This window comes from Antechinus flavipes, chromosome 1 (genome assembly GCF_016432865.1).
Source record: "Antechinus flavipes isolate AdamAnt ecotype Samford, QLD, Australia chromosome 1, AdamAnt_v2, whole genome shotgun sequence".
NCBI lineage: Eukaryota > Metazoa > Chordata > Mammalia > Dasyuromorphia > Dasyuridae > Antechinus > Antechinus flavipes.
The window spans coordinates 126631192-126653053 of NC_067398.1; the positions used below are offsets into that span (position 1 = coordinate 126631192).

Consider the following 21862-nt stretch of genomic DNA (forward strand, 5'->3'; position numbering starts at 1 on the left):
AATACTAAAAAGCTGTTGAAGACCAGGATGAATGGTACCCCAATCCCCACTCTATCTGCCTTGAAGGCTTAAGGTAATGAAAATAACTGAGCAGGACAACAAATAGACAAATTGGAGATATACACAACACAGAAAGTTATTAAACCCAATGAAACATAAAAGCAAATGAAACACAGTGTAATAAGGATGAACTCTAAGCTTGACTGCCAGCTTCTGCAATAAAAAAATGCTTCTGAGTTTTATAGCTCAGCATAAATCTTTTGACCAAGTGGATGACTTAGTGAGGATGACTAAGAAGTATATATTTTTTATTTTTCTGCATAATAAGCAAAGATAAGGGTTTTATTTTCAAATTCAATTTAATTGAATACCCAACATTTCTATAGTGATTTAAGGTTTTAGAAAGCACTTTGCATGTACTGCTTTATTTCACCTCAGCTTAATTTCTAGAATATATATTGTCAATTCAGGTTACATATTTTGTGCCAAATACTGCTAAAATAGCCAGTATAGGTCAATGTAATTTATTTTTTAAAAAGTTCTTACTGATATTTTCTATTTTTCATATCCTCATAGTTTTCCCAAACTGGTATAATTTCAGTATTATTTTTCCCAGTGCCCTGTTTCATGTCTCTTATATCATATCCATCAGAAACTTGAAGTTCACCTGTACTAAATTCAAGACTGAAAACTGAGCTCATCTGCTTCTAAACTTACCCTTCTTCCTTTCCTACCTGTAGTTCCTATATCTGTTCTGTTGAGAGTATCACCATTCTGGTCACTGAGACTTCAAAAATCTAAGTTATCTTTGATTCTCTCCTTTCTCTTATTCATTAGGCAATCATTTGCAAAGTTTTGAACTTGTGTCATGCCCCTTTTCCCCACTCACACTAACATCTCTCTTGTTCAGATACTCATCACCTCTGTCTTGGACTATTATAGTAGACTTCTAATTGCTTTTCCTACCTCCAGTGTTGTCCCTCAATGCAAGTAATGAAAGGAAACGAGCATATAGCTCCTAGTCTATATCAGACACTATGCTTGTTATAAATATTATTTCATTTTATACAAAGACAGGAATGAGGCAGTCTATCATCTGTTTTTTTAGGCTAACTGGTTCATTGAATAGATTACAGACTTAAAACTAGAAAGTACCAACTAATTCAACCCCTTCTTCGATCAAAAAATTGAAGTTCAAACTTGCTTGTCACCACAGAGCTATTAAGTATCATGGAAAGCACATGAAGCAACTCTATAAGTTCACCCAGAATTTCTTTAGGCCTCTAATATTCACTAGTATTTTTATCCCTGGAAAAATATAAATGTTTCATTACTGATATAAAACACTAATGTTAATATAATCCATAACATCTTAAAGAGTTTCATTTATGTATTTTTAAAAGTTCTAACAGGGAAGTATCCAATAAAAATTCCTTTTAACTGAAAAGTAATAATTTTAGGAGTTAATAAGATTCTTTTCTTGAAACAAACAAAAAAAAAGAACTTTTCAGGAAGAAGCATAATCAATCCATCTCTTGCTCAAAAAAAGAAATATGGAAAAATAAACCATAAGAAAGTAGCCAACATACTATTAAGTCAATAAAAGCTAGTTTCAATTCTATATAGATTCAGAGGCAGAAAAACACAAGCAAACAATCAAAATGTGTTTTGGTTGTGCACAATATGATGATTATAAATACATATTTGTCTTTTTTTGGCCAGTTTCACAACCAGAAAGCTATTAATATTGGCACAAGCAATATCTTTATATGTAAGGAAGGACAGGATCTAGGTAATAACATGAAACCTACTACAGCTGATGTCACTATTTCCAAAAGCTGTTTAAGAGGCTTTGCCTCAAAGAATACTACACCCAATCTTTAAAAAAAAAATCAAAGAAGCCATCAATGAACTTTCTAAAAAAAAAATTTCTGGGACCAAATAAATTCACATGTTAATTCTAACAAACATTTAAAGAACAATTATTTACAATACTACATAAACAATTTGGAAAATAGGCAAAGGAATCCAACCAATTCCTTTCATAACACAAATATAATGCTGATAATCAAATCAGGAAGAGTCGAAACTGAGAAAAGAAAATTACAAATCTATTTCCCTAATGAAGATTGATATAAACATTTTTATTAATAAAATACTGGCAAGGAAATTACAGCAATATATCATCACAACAATCATACACTATGACCAGGTGGGATTTACATAAAAACAAAGGGCTAGTTCAATATTAGGAAATCTATCAACATAACTGGTGATATCAGTAACTATACTAACAGCAATCATATGATTATCTCAATGGATAGAGAAAAGTCTTTACAAAATATACATTTCCAATACTAGCAAGCATAGGAATAGAGTTTTCCTTAAAATAAGTAATATTTACCTAAAGTCATCATAAAGTATTATCTATAACGGAGAGAGGCTAGAAACCTTTGAAATAAGATCAAGGTGAAGCAAGGATGTCCATTATCATTCTATTATTTGATATTGTACTAGAACTGTTAGCTACAGCAGTAAAAGAAGAAAAAGAAATTTAAGAAATTAGAAAAGGCAATGAGGAAACAAATTCATTCATTGTAGATAATACATTACTTCACTTAGAAAATTCTAGAGAGTCAACTATAAAAACCCTTGAAATAATTAAAACTTTAGCAAAATTGCAAGACGCAAACTGGAAAACTATTAATTGCTCATGGGTAGATCAAAACAATAAAAAATGTAATTACATCTATTATTCTATGCCATAACAAACTACAAAAAAAATTATTTGATAGAGCTAGAAAAAAACAAAACAAAATTCATCTGGAAGAACCAAAAGATCAAGGATTTCAAGGGAATCAATTTAAAAAATGTGAAGAAAGATCTTTTTGTGATGCCCAAGAATTGTAAATCAAGAGGATGCCCATAAAGTGGGGAATGGTTAAACAAGTAGTGATATATGATTGTGACAGAATATTATTGTGCTACAAGAAATGACAAGTAGGATGAGTTCAGAAAAACTTAGAAAGACTTATAAGAAGTGATGAAAAATAAAATAAAATAACAGAACCAGAAAAATATTATTACAGTAAGAGCAATATTGTATAATTTAGAACTGCAAATGACTTAAAAATGAAAAGTATAAAAAAGTCTAGAAAATTGTTTTAATATGTAATTGGGAAAAATAAAATATGACTACAAGAGAATTCACCTTGATTGTAGGACATTAATAAATAGAAACAGTTTACAATTCAGAAGTAATTGAATTTTACAATTTTCTGTATTTCACTGCAAAAAATCTTTCATCAAATAATTATAAATCATGTTTCTGTACAACAAAAGTTTATCAGGAACTAACTATGTGTAAAGTACTTTGCTAGACATTGGGATACAAAGAAAAAATGCAATAGAATATTCTCTTCAGGAGATATAAATTCGACTGACCAGAAGTTTTAATTAAAATAATTAATGTTATCCATTAGAAGTGTAGACAATATTAATTGCTAATTCTTCTCACCATCTCTGAATCTGTTATGACATTCATATACATATGTACTGAGCCACAGAATGGTCAAGTTCAGTACTAAAAAAAAACGATTCTGATTGCAAGAAAACACAAAACTTTAGGATAAAATATGGACTATCTGATTGCATTATGGAGATTCACAAAAGATTCTGAAAATGTAGAAGAAGCCTCTAACTCAATGGATTTGGTGAGATCCTTTGATGGAGATTCTTTGAAAGTACAAAGATAACAATCCCGTGAAATGAGAAGGTGTAGATAGATTGTGAACCACAGAAGTACTAATATGGATGAGCTGGAAAGAACCCCTAAAGTTCAACATAGTGAGTTACCTCATTTTACTGTTGAGGAATTTGAAGGCCTAGAGAGAATTATGTGACTTGCCTAGATTCACAAATATATTCTATTAAGTGGCAGAGACACAATTTAAAATTAAATCTTCTGATCCTTTGATTCAAAATCCAGCAAATCTTTCCATGAGAGCAAATATAAATCTATTAAACTGTGGAACCAACTATTCTGATATAAGTATAGTTAAGAACTTTAAAAAATAAAAAAATAAAAGCTACTTACTGGAATCATCCAATTGGCCAGATCACCAAACTTTGAAACCTGCATCGCTCCTAACATTGTTAAGTCGACATGGCCACTATTAAAAGGGAAATACATATAATTAATATTTGTCACTAAAACAAGCTTCAGGATCTTCATGATCTTTGTTGGCATATCATATACAGAATCACATCATGTTGGAATTGGAAAATATATGTGTGTGTGTGTATGTGTGTGTGTAATCAAATGCTAAATTATGTGTTCCTAGTAGAGAAGCTTTCTATTTTTACTGCAGTGAAGCTATTCTACCAAGAAGAATAAGAATTCTGCAGCTGGAAAAAAAGCTTAGATATCATATAGTCCAATCTCTTTGTTTTATAAATGAGAAAAGTACTAGAGAAGTAAAAATAAATTGCCAAAAGTAAAAATTAATAATAGTGGATTCTGTGTCTCTTTACCAGTAGTACTAGTTAAAATTTAATTCCAAAGATATGTTATTATATTACACATCTATGGAGAAATATTTTAATACTTCTTTAAATGTAAGGTTTTGTAACCAATATTTTCCTGTGAATAAACAAAACAGGTAAGTACACATGATTATTTTTATTCTGGGAGAAAGAGCCAAGAAAAACACAAAAGACCATAAATAGGAGATCTGCTTGAGCATAATCAATTCACATGAAAGGGGCTTAAAAAACTATTTCTTTCCAGTTACAGATACATTTATATGCAATTCATTCTAGAGTTCTTAGATAAAAAGTAACCTGTTAATTATATAGTAAGCTGAACATTTCAACTCCCAATATTCAATCAAAATTATTTCAGAAGCTATTGTTGAACAAATTCATGATAGTTTTACAGTTGTTAAATATGTATTCTGCTTCGCAGTAGTGCTAATATACTTAAGGAGTGACTCAGCTCATTCTACCTCATGGGAAACATGAGGGGTTAGGTTATTACATACCCTCTAATCATTGCAAATGATTCATCACTGGAGAAATACGAAGCTCCTGGAAGAACAGTGACTGTTTCTTTGCCTGAAAAGAAGTAGGTATTAGATTTCCTAATAGAGAAACAGCATTCACATTACCAACAGAGGAGCTACATAATTTTCTCATTTTTTTCCTCCAAAAGATTCGATTCTTGGAAAAATCAAAACACTATTGGAATGCATTTTCTGGCAGAGCCTCAGAGTGGACAGCTAAGGATGTTCAGGGAATGAAACCTGTTATGCCAAGTGTCTATCATTAGGAAAGGGGAGACATATGAGATGAAAACATGGATGATGTGAACAAAAATTTAAATAGAAAAATATATTTGGGGTGAAATTATTGAGAAAAAGATCTATATAATAATATAGGAAGAGTGGTTTATTCACAACCCCATACCCCAGAGGTGTACTGATAAATATTTAACAACTTCGGGGAGGGAAGGGGGGTAGAAGGAGGGAGTGAGGGGAAAGGAAATGTAAGCAGGACCCCACTTTTAGGTTAATCTGAATTAACAACTATTAAGCATAAAAAATTTGTTGAGTATTAATAATATACTTTCTAAAGTATACAAAAAAATCAACAAAAGAATTAGCCAAAAGCTGATTTGTAGCTTGCTGATTTCCTATGTGCAAATGTTCACATTATAAATTTAATAATGAGCTAGCTGAGCTGGCTATAGTTCATTCCATTCTACAATCCTTTCCAATAAGACTCGCTGATTCTTTTCTTCCACTTTCTGGCTTATCCCACTAAAAACAACTCCAAAAAACTTGACCTTGTAGATAACAGAATTTTCTTAAAAATTATTTTATTCTGAACTTTAAGAAATAAAACAAGTATTTCTATAACATAGAATAAGAAAAAAAGTGATTGTACAGAAAAATACAAATCTATTGTGTGCAATTTGCTATTCCTTTTAAATAATAATAAACTGGGTAATTATCTCTTCTCCCTCCCCCACTCCTGGCCAAGAAACAGCTATCACTAGACACAAATATGTATATAGAAATGTAAAACTATTTCAAACTTTCCTCTACTTAGTTCTCTTTCTAGATGAAGATAGCATCCTTCTTCATATTTAAAGCAAAATTACTACAAGAATGGGACATTACTATCTCAACCTTCTTCATAGGACCTCTCCAATCTATTTTTAAAGGCAAGGCATTACAATTTCTTCAGATTAATACTTGGTGAGACCTGTGGAATATGACTTTTTGTTATGCATATGTCATGCAGAGTTAATATCTTAAACCTTTTCAAGTCAAAACATCAAATTTAAGAGTTAAGCAGGGAAATCTGATTTAAAGAAAATTGAGCTGAAATGTAGATACTAATCCAAACTACATAATGATTCTATGTGTGTTTCTATATTAATTCTGTATCTGTAAAATGAGGCTCAGATAGACTTGCTCCCTAATTAATTCTCCCATCAGTCCTTTGAACAACTAGACTGGTCCATGCAAAGTGCTTTTGGCGTTTCCACATAACTCATTTAAACATTTATAAGTGCTCCCAAATATAAAAAAATGCTATAATTCTTATTGTATAACCCTGAAACTAATTATACCCTAGGGGTCTGTTAGTCAACCTGTTAGATTAGGATGAGAGCTTCCACTGAAAACTATCAATAGGATTATCTAAATAACATAAGTTTCCCTTTTTAGCACAAGGTATTCATTATTTTTCCATAACATTTATTTGATGTTCCTTTAACTCGAGGCCTTGCCATAAGAAACTTCTGTCCAAGGCAGCCATCAACCAGAAAACAAAAAGCAAAAATTCTAAAAAAGATTTTGGAGACAACTTCAGAATATTCAAAACAAGCATTTGTAACATGGTTCTCTACATTTAGTATTTGTTCCATAACTTAATCTAAAATATATATATATATATGTTTAACATATGTAAATCTCATACATAATATACAATTAAATATATTTTATATTTACATATATCAATTATATATCATATATATAACATATATAATTAAATATATTTTAAAGTGCATACATATATAGTTTGTGTGTGTATATATATATTTATCAGAAAATTTTGGAACTTGAAAGGATTCTGGAGATTAACTAGTCCAATTTAGCTAGTTTAATGAGTTGAATTCAGAGATTACTTAAAACTGGTGGTGCTATTGAGTTCCTTCTTAATTTAATGACCTCAAGACAGAAACGCTTACCTCCTGTTACTAACAAAATCACTACTTTTCAAGGAAATATGGATTTTTATTGATTCATGACTGAAACCATAAAAATGGAATCATTCATTTGCAAATAACTCACTAATATCATAAATTAATTAAGCCAAGGAGCAAATATTTTCACAGATCAAGGAGCCATTACCAAAGGACACATTTAAATTAAATTATAGCTTTGGTTAAATGTCATTGCCATGTTTCCTTGTACTTTTGGGAGTTGAATTGTAATAAGTTAACTAACTACTGAAAATAAGAGTCTATTTTCCTTCAGAAAAATTCTAAATGCCAAATGTTGGCAGCTGGTCTTCATGGTTGTCTGAAAATGTGAGGCAAATGTTTACTGCTTTGGGGGGAAAGGTTAGGTGAGAAAAAATGATTCCCATCCCACATACAGTTTGCAAACTGAATGAGAGTCACATAAAAATGTATGAATGAAGACACTACCCTCTCCAGAGAAGCCTGGTTAATTTCCTTCTATCACCTTGGGATACAGACTGCTGGTAGATAGAGCCTAATTCTTCTCAGGTTAACCTAAGGTTGGACTAAAATAAGGAAGGACCAAAGAAGAAGACATTGTTAGAACTCTCCTGAACTTGAAAGCAGAAGAATCAAATTTGGTGTTAAAGTCTCTTTTCTTTTCACCTTTTTCTCTTCCACCCCAAATCCCTCTCTTTACACACACACACACACACACACAATATCACAGTTAAAAGCATGTAAGTGCTTTGGTAACTGTTGAGGGGAAACTTTTGGTTAACAGACTTCATTACAGTGAATTCTTTCATTAGACGATGAGCTCCTTAAAAGCAGAAACTGGTCTTTGCTTTTCTTTGTATCTTCACCACTTAGCACAATATTGGCACACAACAGCTCTTTAATAAATACTAATTGCCTGATTTTACCTGGGAAGAGAGATCTATGAAACTAAGTCTTTCTTACCTCTACATTATCTTCATCTTCTAACGTGAAGGGTAGAATATAACCTAAGAGGCCACTGCTATTAATTATAAAAAGAAATCACAAAGGAATAGTCTGAAGAAATCTCTCCTCTCCATTATCTTCATTTTCTAATATGAGGGGTAGAATATAGCCTAAGAGGCCACTGTTATTAGGTATAAAAAATCACAAAGGAATAGCCTGAAGAAATCTCACTGTAAGTAATTTTACCTGCATTAATCAGGTCTGCATCAACTTCGTTTTCTAATGGATAAGGACCCTATTAAAAAATATATAATCTCATTAGATAAAAGAGACATTATGCTGAACCATTCATACTGAGAACACTATTATAAATTATCCAAAAGAAATTTCTAATTAATAAACTTATGAGGAATTATTTCTAAAATTTTGCTTTCCTTAATTCAATAGGCCCTTTACATGAATATTTATGCATAAATACAGGCAATAGAAGAAGCTTAGTGGCTTTGTGCTGTGCTTATAGTTATTAAGACTCAGCAAATCCTTCCTATAAAAATAATCATGATTTTAGGTAAATCTCTTAATTTCTACTAACCACAAACAGTTCTCTCAGACTTTAAAATCACAGATGGTTGTAATGAGTAATGAAAGATATTGGAGAAAGCATTTAGGTTCCCAGTGGTGAACAAAGAGCTCTACAAATATTATCTCATTTGATACTGATAACAACTCTAGGAGTTAGGGGGTTATTGTCCCCATTTTACAGATGAGAAAACTGAGGCAGACCAAAATTAAATAACTTGCTCAGTCACAAAGCTAGTAAGTTTCTAAAGTCTCATTTGAACTCAAGTCTTTCTGATTCAATGTCTAATACTCTATCCACTGTATCTTACTGGCTCTTATTAACACATATTGACTTTTATTAATATAAAATTATTACTGACTTACTATTGACTCTTACTAATATAATTCTTACTGATTTATTATTGAATCTTATTGACTCTTATTAATATATATAATTTTTATTGACTTTTGACTCTAAATATATAATTTTATTAACTTACTGATTCAGTGATTCCTATTAATACATAATTATTGACTTATTATTGATTCTTATTAATATAAATGTTTTTGAATTACTAATATATAATTCTTAAAAAGTTGATTATGCTTTTCTAGCCCAAAGAGTACTAGAAAAAATGTGGAGTGGAATCTTTGAGGCAGAAAGGGTAGTAGGCATACTTATATAATACAATGAATGGAGAGAGGCCTGAAGTCAGGAAAATTCATCTCTCTAAGTACTTTAGTTTTATGACCCTAGCAAAGTCATTTAACATTGTTTGCCTCAGTTTCCTCATCTTTAAATTAGCTGGAGAAGGAAATGGCAAACTACTTCAGTATCTTTGCCAAAGAAAACTACAAATAGAGTCACAGAGGGTCAAACATGGTGGAATGACTGACTATACAAAAAATGATAATCAGACAATTATTAGCTTGTGATCTGGGTAAGTCACTTCACCTGTTTATCTCAGTTTCCCCATCTGTGAAATGGATATAATTAACAGCATTTATCTCCCAAGGTGGTTGAGAAGATCAATTTAAATATTTGCAAATCACTAAGCACAGTGCCTGCTACATAACAGATGTTATGAAACATGAATATAATTAATGCTAAAAAGCAAACATAGGATTCTTGTTGCTGCTACTATTCAGTAGCATCTGACTGACTCTATTTAGGGTTTTCTTGGCAGAGATACTGCAATGGTTGTCCATTTCCTTTTCCAACTTATTTAAAGATGAAGAAACTGAGGCAATCGGAGATTAAATGGCTTTCCCAGGATCTGAAATATCTGACAAAATATCTGAGGCTGTATTTGAACTCAGGAAGAAGAATCTTCTTGACTTCAGACCAAGCACATTATGTCACCTAGCTGCTGTATTACAGTACCACCAGTAGTAGAGGTCATGATGATGATGACTCATCGTCTTGAAGAAAAAAGTAAATTACGTTTCTTAGGCTCTGTGTAAATTGGTAGGAGAGCATATGATAAAATATGTTCTAGAAAAAAAATCCATCAAAAAATGACAATTTTTTTAATGGTACCTACAGGCTATGTTTCAGTCATTTGCAAAATTGACTTATGCTGAACAGTCCCATTCCTAATGACAATGAAGTAATGGAATGCTATTGTATATCTTACCAAACCCAGGACTCCATTTTCACTTTGTAGATGAACAGTAATGTCAGGACTGATGAAGTTGCTGGCCAGAAGAGGGATTCCTATACCCAAGTTAGCTGAAAAAACTTGTCAAGGTCCACTTTGGAATTGAAAAAAAGGCAATTATTTCACAAAATCTTCATTTGCATGGTAATGAATGGCAGTGTCCCATAAAGAGCATAATAATTGCTTTTTTAAAAAATTATCCTTAGAGGACTGTCTCGTGAAAAATTAAGGTTACCTATAGTTTTCCTTGTAGCAAAAATATAGCTAATGTAGTTGCTCAAGGAAGCAGATCAGAGGCTTCATGGCCCTTGTAAAGAACTCATTTTTGTCATCTGTTTCCATTTTCATTAAGAGGTTTATACAATTTTCCCTGAAATAAAAAAAAAAAACCTGCAAAAACTTTCAATATTTAGAATTCCTCATCAAAAAAAGATTTAACTCTGTAGGCAAGGATTATTAAAAGTTAATGAACCAGATTCTCTGGTATCTATATTTCTCTTTAGAAGATTTTTTGGACACATTTAATTCATTAGTAGTAGTATCTTCAAAAGTTCTTAAGGGAAAAAAAAAAAAAGACCTAAGTCTCAGCAAATGCAACTAGAGTAAAATTTAAAGAACTTTTTTGAGAGACAAATCTGTCTCTAATTGCTCTTCAGGCATCTTCAGTCTTGCCTGGCTCTTCAGGACCCCATTTGGGGTTTCCTTGGCAGAGATATTGGCATGGTTTGCTAATTCTCCAGTACATTTTACAAATGAGGAAGCTCAGGCAAAGAGCATTAAGTGATTTGCCAAGAATCATGGCTAGTGAATGGTTGAGGCTAAACTTAAGAAGATGAGCCTGTTTGACTCCAGAGCTATTGCAGTATCTACTGTGCCATCAAGTTGTCCCTTCCCCTCTCTAGAGAAAGCACTAAAAGAATTTTAGAAAAGATGCTCAGAGACCATCTAATGCAAGATACACCTGAAGAAAAGAAGCCCTTTTACAATAAAGGTGTCAAATTCAAATAAAGCAAGTACCACTAAGAAAGCCACATTTTTACTTGATCTATTTTCCATTACATTTTTATTGATTTTGTTAAATATGTACCAATCACAAAAGTGTTAGCGCAGGGGTCCTCAAACTACGGCCCACGGACCAGATGCGGTAGCTGAGAATGATTATCCCCCTCACCCAGGGCTATGAAGTTTCTTTATTTAAAGGCCCACAAAACAAAGTCTTTGTTTTTACTAGAGTAAGGCCCTCCAACAGTCTGAGGGACAGTGAACTGGCCCCCTATTTAAAAAGTTTGAGGACCCCTGTGTGAGTGTGTGCCTTGCAATATGCATAGCAAACCGTTAGCTACAATTTGAAAATCTACTCTGAGGGGAAATATACTCTCACAGATCTTTTAACAATAAGTATTTTGTGGAGGTGGAACCAAGATGGTGGAGAGGACACATGCTTCATTCTGGGCTCCTCTACAACCCTCACTACTGATTACAAAATTCAGCCTTTGAAATAGCGTGGACTGGTAGAATCCACAAATATTGGGAGTACAACAAATTACCAGCAGAAGGTAATTTGGAAGATTGCCAGAAAATGTCTGTCTTGATTGGGCGAGAGGAGGACAGTGCAGGTGGGGAGATAGAACATGGAGGCCAGTGCACACTGAGCTGAGGGGGGTGGGGGGTGGTTTCCAGCAAAGGAGAAGTTGTGGGGAGGGATCTAGCAAAGTGTCGGCTGCTCTGCTTTGATTGCAAAGCAATAGATCAGCAGAGAAGTTACACAAAAGCAAAAGGTAGCATATACCCCAAAAAGCCAGAGCTTCACAGGACCTGGCCACACCCACCCAACTCTGGGAGTGACTCAGCACAAACACTGCGCAGCCGCTCTGGGGGGCAGGGCTTCTGCCACAGAGCTGTTCTTCTGAGCTTGTTCACAGCCTATTCACAGGGCAACCACTGTCCATCGCAGAATACCTACATGTTCTGTAGAGGAAGCTTGGACTTCCTTGCCCTAAAGGCAGACCCCAATGATATTTTTTAAATGAGTAAAAAAGCAAAGCAAACTCTTATTATAGATAGTTTCTATACTAAAAGGGAACAGATTTCCAACCCTTAGACTAATAACAGACTGTCTCCAGACAAAACTCCAAAGGGGATATAATCTAGTCCCCACTACACAAGACTCTCATAGAAGAAATTTAAAAAGATCTTAAAAGAGAGCTAGAAGAAGAATGGGGAAAGGAAAGGGAAGCTCTGCAAGAGAATATGGAAAAGGCATATAACTCATTAAAAGAAAAATTTGAAAAAGAAAACAACTCCCTGAAATGTGAAATGGAAAAGGTAAATAACTCCCAGGAAAGCAGGATTTGTGAATTGGAAAAAGAAAATAACTCATTATGAAATGGAAAAAATTTCCATAGAACAAAACAATTCATTTAAAAACTCAATTAAACATATACAAAAAGAAATTTTTAAAAAGCAAATGAAGAAAATAACTCATTAAAAATCAGAACTGAACAAATGGAAATGAATGATTCAATGAAACGTCAAGAACCAGTCAAGCAAAACCAAAAAAATGAAAAAATAGGAAAAAATGTCAAATATCTACTTAGAAAAACAACAGACCTGGAAAGTAGATCGAGGAGAGATAATCTAAGGATTATTGGGCTCCCTGAAAATCCCTAAAAAAAAAGAGCCGAGACACTATTTTTCAGGAAATCATCAAAAAGAACTGCCCAGATGTTATAGAATCAGAAGGTAAAATAGCCATTGAAAGAATTCACTGAACACCTTTTAAAAGAGACCCCAAAATGAAAATTCCAAGGAATATGGTGGGTAAATTTCAGAACTATTAGACTAATGAAAAAATATTACAATAAGCCAGAAAAAAACAATTCAAATACTGAGGAGACACTATAAGGATCACTCAGGATCTAGCAGTTTACACATTAAAGGATCGAAGGGCCTGGAATCTGATATGCTGAAAGGCAAAGGAACTTGAAATGCAGCCAAGTATAAACTTACCCAGCTAAGCTGAGCATTTTCTTCCAGGGAAGAAGATGGTCATTCAATGAAACAGGTGAATTCCATTTGTTTCTAATGAAAAAAACCAAAGCTAAAAAAAATTTGATTTCCAATTGTAGATCATAATCCATAAAAAGATAAAAAGAACTCTTGAGAACTATATTTCTGTTACAGCCATACATAAAGAGCACATGTATAATTTGATTTTACTGTTATAAAAAAAGGAATTAGAAGTGGAAAGGAGATTGTATCAGAAAAAGGAAAAAGTGGAGATAAAAAGAGGGAAAGTACATCTCACAAAGAGGCAAAGGAAACCTATTGTATCTGAGGGAATTAAGGAGGTGGGGGGACCACTGTGTGAATCTTACTCTCATCAGATTTGGCTCAAAGAGAAAATATTAGACATATTTGGTTTACAGAGAAACTTCTCTCACCTCATTGAAAAGTGGGAGAGAAAAAGGTTTTAAAGGAGGGAATATAGAAATAGTAAGGGAAAGGTGTAAGAAAGGGGGAGGGACTTTAAGGGGGAGGGAGGGATTCTAAAGAGGGAGAGCTGTGTGAGACAAGTGGTGCTCTTAAGTTTATTACTGGGGAGAAGGCTAAAGATGGTAAGAAAAAGAAAAGCATAATCTGGGGATAATAAGATGGCAGGAAATACAGAATCATAGTTTTAACCAGGAATGTGAATGGGATGAACTCTCCCATAAAGAGGAAGCAGATAGCAGACTGGATCAAAAGCAAGAATGCTACAATATGCATGTTTACAAGAAATACATTTAAAGAAGGGTGATACATACAGAGGAAAGGTAAAAGGCTGGAGCAGAATCTATTATGCTTCAGGTGAAGTCAAAAAAGCAGGGGTAGCCATCCTGATCTCAGATCAAGCAAAAGCAAAAATTGATCTAATTAAAAAAGATGAGAAAGGAAACTATATCTTGCTAAAGGGTAGCATAGACAGTGAAGCAATATCAATACTAAACATATATGCACCAAGTGGTATAGCATCTAAATTCCTAAAGGAGAAGTTAAGAAAGCTGCAAGAAGAAATAGAAGCAAAATAATATATAATATAATAAATATAATATATATATATAATAGTGGAAGATCTCAACCTTGCACTCTCAGAACTAGATAAATCAAACCACAAAACAAATAAGAAATAAGTTAAGAAGGTAAATAGAATATTAGAAAAGTTAGGTATGATAGATCTTTGGAGAAAACTGAATGGAGACAGAAAGGAGTACACTTTCTTCTCAGCAGTTCATAGAACCTATACAAAAACTTACCATATATTAGTACATAAAGACTTCAAAATTAAATGCAGAAAAGTAGAAATAGTAAATGCTTTCTTTTCAGATCACGTTGCAATAAAAACTACATTCAACAAAAAGCTAGGGGAAAATAGACCAAAAAGGAATTGGAAACTAAATAATCCCATCCTGAAGAATGAATGGGTGAAACAGCAAATCAGAGACACAATGAATAATTTCACCCAAAAGGATGACATATCAAAATTTGTGGGATGAACCAAAGCAAGTAATAAAGGGAAATTTTATATCTCTAAAGGGTCACTTGCATAAAATAGAGAAAGAGAAGATCGATGAATTGGGCTTGCAACTTTTAAAAAGCTAGAAAAATAGCAAATCAAAAACCCTCAATCAAATACTAAACTTGAAATTCTAAAATTAAAAAGAGAAATTAATAAAACTCAAAGTAAAAAAAAACTATTGAATTAATAAATAAAACTAAGAGTTGGTTTTATGAAAAAAAAAACAACAAAATAGATAAACCTTTGGTAAATTTGATAAGGAAAAGGAAAGAGGAAAATCAAATTGTTAGTCTTAAAAATGAAAAAAAAAACTCGCTACTAATGAAGAGGAAATTAGAGGAATAATTAGGAGTTATTTTGCCCAACTTTATGCCAATAAATTCGATAACCTAAGTGAAATGGATGACTACCTTCAAAAATATAGGTTGCCCAGATTAACAGAGGAGGAAGTAAATTACTTAAATAGCCCCACTTTAGAAAAAGAAATAGAAGAAGCTATTAATCAGCTCCCTAAGAAAAAATCCCCAAGACCAGATGGATTTACATGTAAATTCTACCAAACATTTAAAGAACAATTAACTCCAATATAAACTATTTGAAAAAGTAGGGAATGAAGGACTTCTACCAAATTCCTTTTATGACACAGACATGGTACTGATACCTACACCAGGTAGGATGAAAACAGAGAAAGAAAATTATAGATCAATTTCCCTAATGAATATTGATGCAAAAATCTTAAATAAAATATTAGCAAAAAGATTACAGAAAATCATGCCCAGGATAATACACTATGACTAAATAGGATTTATACCAGGAATGCAGAGCTGGTTCAATATTAGGAAAACTATTACCATAATTGACTATATCAATAACCATATGATTAACAAATTAAAAAAAATTAACAATAACCATATGATCATTTCAATAGATGCAGAAAAAGCATTTGACAAAATCCAACATCCATTCCTAATAAAAACACTTGAGAGAATAGGAATAAATGGATTTTCCTTAAAATAGTCAGGAACATATATTTAAAACCATCAGTAAGCATCATATGTAATGGGGATAAACTGGAACCATTCCAAATAAGATCAGGAGTGAAACAAGGCCCACTATCACTATTACTATTCATTGTATTGAATATACAATAATTCAATATTGTATTACAAATGCTAGCTTTGGCAATAAGAGATGAGAAAGAGATTAAAGGAATTAAAATAGGTAATGAGAAAACCAAATTATCACTTTTTGCAGATGATACGATGGTATACTTAAAGAACACCAGAGATTCTACTAAAAAGCTATTAGAAATAATCCACAACTTTAGCAAAATTGCAGGATACAAAATAAATCTACATAAATCATCAGCATTCATATATATCACTAACAAAATCCAACAGCAAGAGACACAAAGAGAAATTCCATTTAAAATAACTGTTGATAGTATAAAATATTTGGGAATATATCTGCAAAGGGAAAGTCAGGAACTATATCAGCAAAATTACAAACACTTTCCACACAAATAAAGACAGATCTAACCAATTGGAAAAATATTAAGTGCTCTTGGATAGGTCAAGTGAATATAATAAAAATGACAACACTACCTAAACTAATCTATTATTTAGTGCTATATCAATCAAACTTCCAAGAAACTATTTTAATAACCTAACAAAAACCCAACAACAACAAAATTCATATGGAAGAACAAAAGGTCAAGAATTTCAAGAGAATTAATGAAAAAAAAAATCAAATGAAGGTGGCCTAGTTATACCAGATTTAAAACTGTATTATAAAACAGTGGTCACCAAAATCATTTGGTATTGGTGAAGAAATAGAGAAACTGATCAGTGGAATAGGTTAGGTTCACAGGACAAAATAAGCAATAACTATAATAATCTAGTGTTTATCAAACCCAAAGACCCCAGCTTTTGGGATATGAATTCACTGTTTGACAAAAACTGCTGGGAAAATTGGAAATTAGTATGGCAGAAACTAGGCATTGACCCACACTTAACACCATACACCTTGGTGTTAATCAATAACCATATGATTAACAAATTAAAAAAAATTAACAATAACCATATGATCATTTCAATAGATGCAGAAAAAGCATTTGACAAAAGGTCAAAATGGGTTCATGACCTAGGCATAAAGAATGAAATTATAAATAAATTAGAAGAATATAGGATAGTTTACCTCTCATACCTGTGGAGGAGGAAGGAATTTGTGACCAAGGAAGAACTAGAGATCATTATTAATTACAAAATAGAAAATTTTGATTATATCAAGTTAAAAAGCTTTTGTACAAACAAAACTAATGCAGACAAGATTAGAAGGGAAACAACAAACTGAGAAAACATTTTTACAGTCAAAGGTTCTGATAAAGGCCTCATTTCCAAAATATATAGAGAATTGACTCTAATGTATAAGAAATCAAGCTATTTTCCAATTGATAAATGGTCAAAGGATATGAACAGACAATTTTCAAATGAAGAAATTGAAACTATTTCTAGTCATATGAAAAGGTGATCCAAATCATAATTGATCAGAGAAATGCAAATTTAGACAACTCTGAGATACCATTACATACCTTTCAGATTGGCTAAGATGACAGGAAAAGATAATGCAGAATGTTGGAGGGGATGTGGGAAAACTGGGACACTGATGCATTGTTAGTGGAATTGTGAATGCATCCAATCATTCTGGAGAGCAGTTTGGAACTATGGTCAAAAAGTTATCAAACTGTGCCTACCCTTTGATCCAGCAGTGTTACTACTGGGCTTATATCCCAAAGAGATCTTAAAGAAGGGAAAGGGACCTGTATGTGCAAGAATGTTTGTGGCAGCCCTCTTTGTAGTGGGAAGAAACCAGAAACTGATTGGATGCCCATCAATTGAAGAATGGCTGAACAAATTGTGGTATGTGAATGTTATGGAATATTATTATCCTGTAAGAAATAACCAACAGGATGATTTCAAAGAGGCCTGGAGAGACTTACCTGAACTGATACTAAGTGAGCAGAAGCAGGAGATCATTATACACTTCAACAACAATACTATATGATGATCAATTCTAATGGACGTGGCCATCTTCAACAATGAGAGGATTCAATCAGTTTCAACAGAACAGTAATGAAGAGAGCTATCTATATCGAGAGAGAGAGCTATAGGAAATGAGTGTGGACCAACACATAGCATTTCCACTCCTTCTGTTATCATCCACTTGCATTTTTGTTTTCCTTCTCAGATTATTATTTACCTTATTTAAATCTGATTTTTCTTGTGCAGCAAAATAACTCTATAAATATGTATACATATATTGCATTTAACATATACTTTAACGTATTTAACATGTATTGGTCTACCTGCCATCTAGGGGAGGACCCATCCTGTGTCTAGGGTGGGAGGAAAGAGGAGAAAAGTTGGAATAGAAGGTTTTGCAAGGGTCAGTGCTGAAAAATTACCCATGCATATGTCTTATAAATAAAAAGCTATAATAAACAATAAGTATTTTGCAACGATTTGGGAGTAAGACCTACCTGACTGCAAAGTGATACTAATAATGATCAATCATTTCACACAGGGAAGCAAAAGATACTATACAGGAGGTGGGGGTGGGAGGAAGACACAATGGTCCACCTGGCACAATCCAGCCTCAGGCACTTACTAGCTGTGTAACCCTGGACACTTAATCCAGTTTGTTTCTCATTTGTAAATTGAACTAAACAAGGAAATGGCAAATCGCTTTGCCAAGAAAACCCCAAAAGGAGTCACAAAGAGTAAGACACAATAGAAAATGCCTGAAATGTATCTTTCTTAAGGTTAGATATTTTGTGACATCTTCCTAATAGACTCCAAGATCCATGAGGAGAAATGTATTTAATCTAAACCATATCTTACCCTAGCACTTAGCTTAGTGAGCTCCATGCATAGGGAATGTATAGTATAAGTGGATCGTGCATTCATGGCAGGAAGAAAAATCATATCTACTTTAACAAATAGGAGATAAAAACTTAGAAAATACCTGAAAAGATATATATTGGAATAGATTACCTCCTAAAGACTCAAGAATTCTATGAGATGGTGAGCCTGTCCACTTTGTTCAGCTATATGACATGATCATAAATTTAGCACTGGAAAGAATCTTTAATAAGTAATATTTAATTTTAACCTTTAATAAAATTTACCTATTTAAACTCATTTTACAAAAAAAGGGACGTTGAAGCTTAAAAGTATTTGCCAAACAACAGAGCCAACGGTTAAATCTTTTAACTCAAAACCCATTATTCTTTCTACCATTCCTGCATGACCTCCTCATCCTTGCACAATTTATTTTAGTTTTATTTTTATATCATTTTAAAATTATAATATTTTTCACAGTGAATCCAAATGGCTCAACAAATTCCACAATTCATATTAACTTCATCACAAACAGTATAACCCTGTAAAAATTTATGATACAACTTGTAATGAGAACATGTCTTATTGAAATATGATCCCTATTCTACTTTGGTTTTGTTCTATTATTTGTCCTGTACTTTACCTCTATTCAGTCAAACAAACACTAAGTGAGAACCAAAAAGTAAAAAGTCCATGTATTTTTTATTTAAACAGACTAGTTATTTATTATAGGAAGATCATTTGTATCTTTTGGCTTATGAATGTCTTCCATGGGCAGCAGGGTTACAGAGAATATTGAGTACCCAGATGCTATTGTTGTCTTCTAATTAGGGTTATTATACAATCAGTTCTCAATTATCTATGGCAAATAATTTAGACTCTAACAGCTGGGGCTTCAGAAAAGGCACAATATTCCATTTACAGCTCCAGAAGCCCCCCCACTCCAGTGTTGATTCTGATTGGAGGTAGAGAAAGTTTTAATGATGGTAAAGTTTAGGAATAAAAGAAATGTATAGAGAGGAGGCAAAGGGACACTCCCCATAAAGAAGAACACAACCCAAATGTTCACAGCTCTTAACAGACAAATTTACCCAACTTATATAACTTTAATAGTTAAGTTTTGATATAACTTTAAAAAAAAATTTCTTCCTTCCCTTCCCCTCCCTTGTCCTATATATTTAATAGCAATGCCAAGTGGTGCATAATATATTTGTAGTTTTGTGTGCGATCATCTTTTTTCTACTATATTATGAACATGCTTGTTTTATTTCATAAATTAAAAATTAACTAATTTTTTTAAAAAGTGGGCATCAAAGAGCTCATATCATTTATCACTATTGCTCTTCTGCTTTTCGGCATTCTAAATCTCTCTCTCTCTCCTCATGAAACATATATAAATTTAAAAACAAAACTGCTACCTTTATATTTGGTTCATTCATTTGTTTCTCTGTTCTTGTGTGCATGTTTTTAAATAACTTTTTATTTATTGCCTATTGCTTCTTCAATTCTTCCCATATTTACAAATGATTATACACATAAGAAAATAAAGTTTTTATTTGTCTTGCAAAAAATTTAAGAACTTTTAGCAGTTAAATTTTCAGTAAAAGCTTTGTTATTTGTTGAAACAACTGCCAATTTTGATAATGCTCAATACAATCCTATTGATACCTACTTAACAGACTTTGGCGTCATACTTTGAGAAAATTGAAGCTAAATCTGTCAAGATCTCCACAAAGCTTCCAGTCTAGTCCACAAACTCCATCATCCTTAAATCCTCACTTTGCCTCACCCCACATAACCAATCAGCTGTTAAGACTTATGAATTCTATTTCCACAACATCTCTCTTATCTGTCCTCCCTATTCAAAGAAACACCACTATATTTCAAAACCTTCCTGCACTTATTTGGTTTCCTTAATTTATCTCTACCCCATTCCTTTTTTCCAAACTGTCCTTCAGTCATCTACCAAAGTTATTTCACATCACATCAATCCCCTGTTCAATAAACTACAATGGTTCTCTTTGTATTCTGCAAACCTTAAAACACCACAAAAATGCTACTTCTTATTAGTTCTCAGCCTTCCTTAGACATTATCCCCATTCATATCCTAACCACTTCAGTTAAAAATGAACTTTACATTTTTCCTCACATACACAAATATTCCATCTCCCACCTCAATATTTTTTCACTGTCTATCTACCATGTTTGAAATCTGTTCCCTCTTCAAGTTTGCCTTAGAAACCTGGTTTTCTTTAAAACTCAGGACAAGTACCTTCTGTATGACAATTTTCTACATCTACTACTTACTTCCCACCACAAAAACAAAATAGAAAAGCTTAAATTAATTTTTATTTTCTTAACTATATGTATATTGTCTCTTCCAATAGACTGTAAGCTCCCTGAGGACAGAGACTATTTTGTTCTTAAGTCTTCACATCCTCATTGTCTAATGCAGTAACTAGAACATAGTAGATTCTTAATAATTGTCTGATATTTGATTGAGAGAGTTGGAAGCAGCAATACTTAGACTGCTAGATTCAGGTGATCTGTGTTTGAAATCAGACTATTCTTAGTGACCACAAGTAAGTCACTTCCCACATATTCAGATTCACAGAAAGATAGATCAGAACTAGAACTGCTTCAGTCACTAAGAAGCTAAATGACTGTCCTGTGGTCACACAGCTAATATATTAGAGGCATGACAATCCACAGATCACTATAAGAGAAAAATCCTATAACTGAAGCTACAAGACATGTGCTTGTTAAAATTCCTAATTGCAAATAAACAAGCTATTTACAAGTATCCAGGAGAATGATCTTCTATTCTGAAGAAAGGACAATTTAAATTACACAGCATTATTCATCACTCATGAAAAAATCAAATAAAAAGCATGTGAGCTATGACACAAAGCAATGTATACTCTAAAATTAAGCCTTGTCATCAATTTGAAAATAGGGATCTTTATCAAAAGAAAGCTATCTGAGG

At 32.7% G+C, this 21862-nt stretch overlaps 1 protein-coding gene across 1 annotated transcript in view; it reads right to left on the reverse strand.

Annotated features, from left to right (window-relative positions):
- Positions 1-21862, reverse strand: part of OXCT1 (3-oxoacid CoA-transferase 1) — a 177540-nt gene that overhangs the window by 65027 nt on the left and 90651 nt on the right. Inside the window, exons 10-13 of the mRNA XM_051990357.1 lie at positions 10396-10490; positions 8444-8492; positions 5043-5115; positions 4097-4172 (exon numbers count right to left, since the gene is read on the reverse strand). Coding sequence (XP_051846317.1) covers positions 4097-4172; positions 5043-5115; positions 8444-8492; positions 10396-10490 — 293 coding nt within the window. The remainder of the gene's footprint in view (positions 1-4096; positions 4173-5042; positions 5116-8443; positions 8493-10395; positions 10491-21862) is intronic.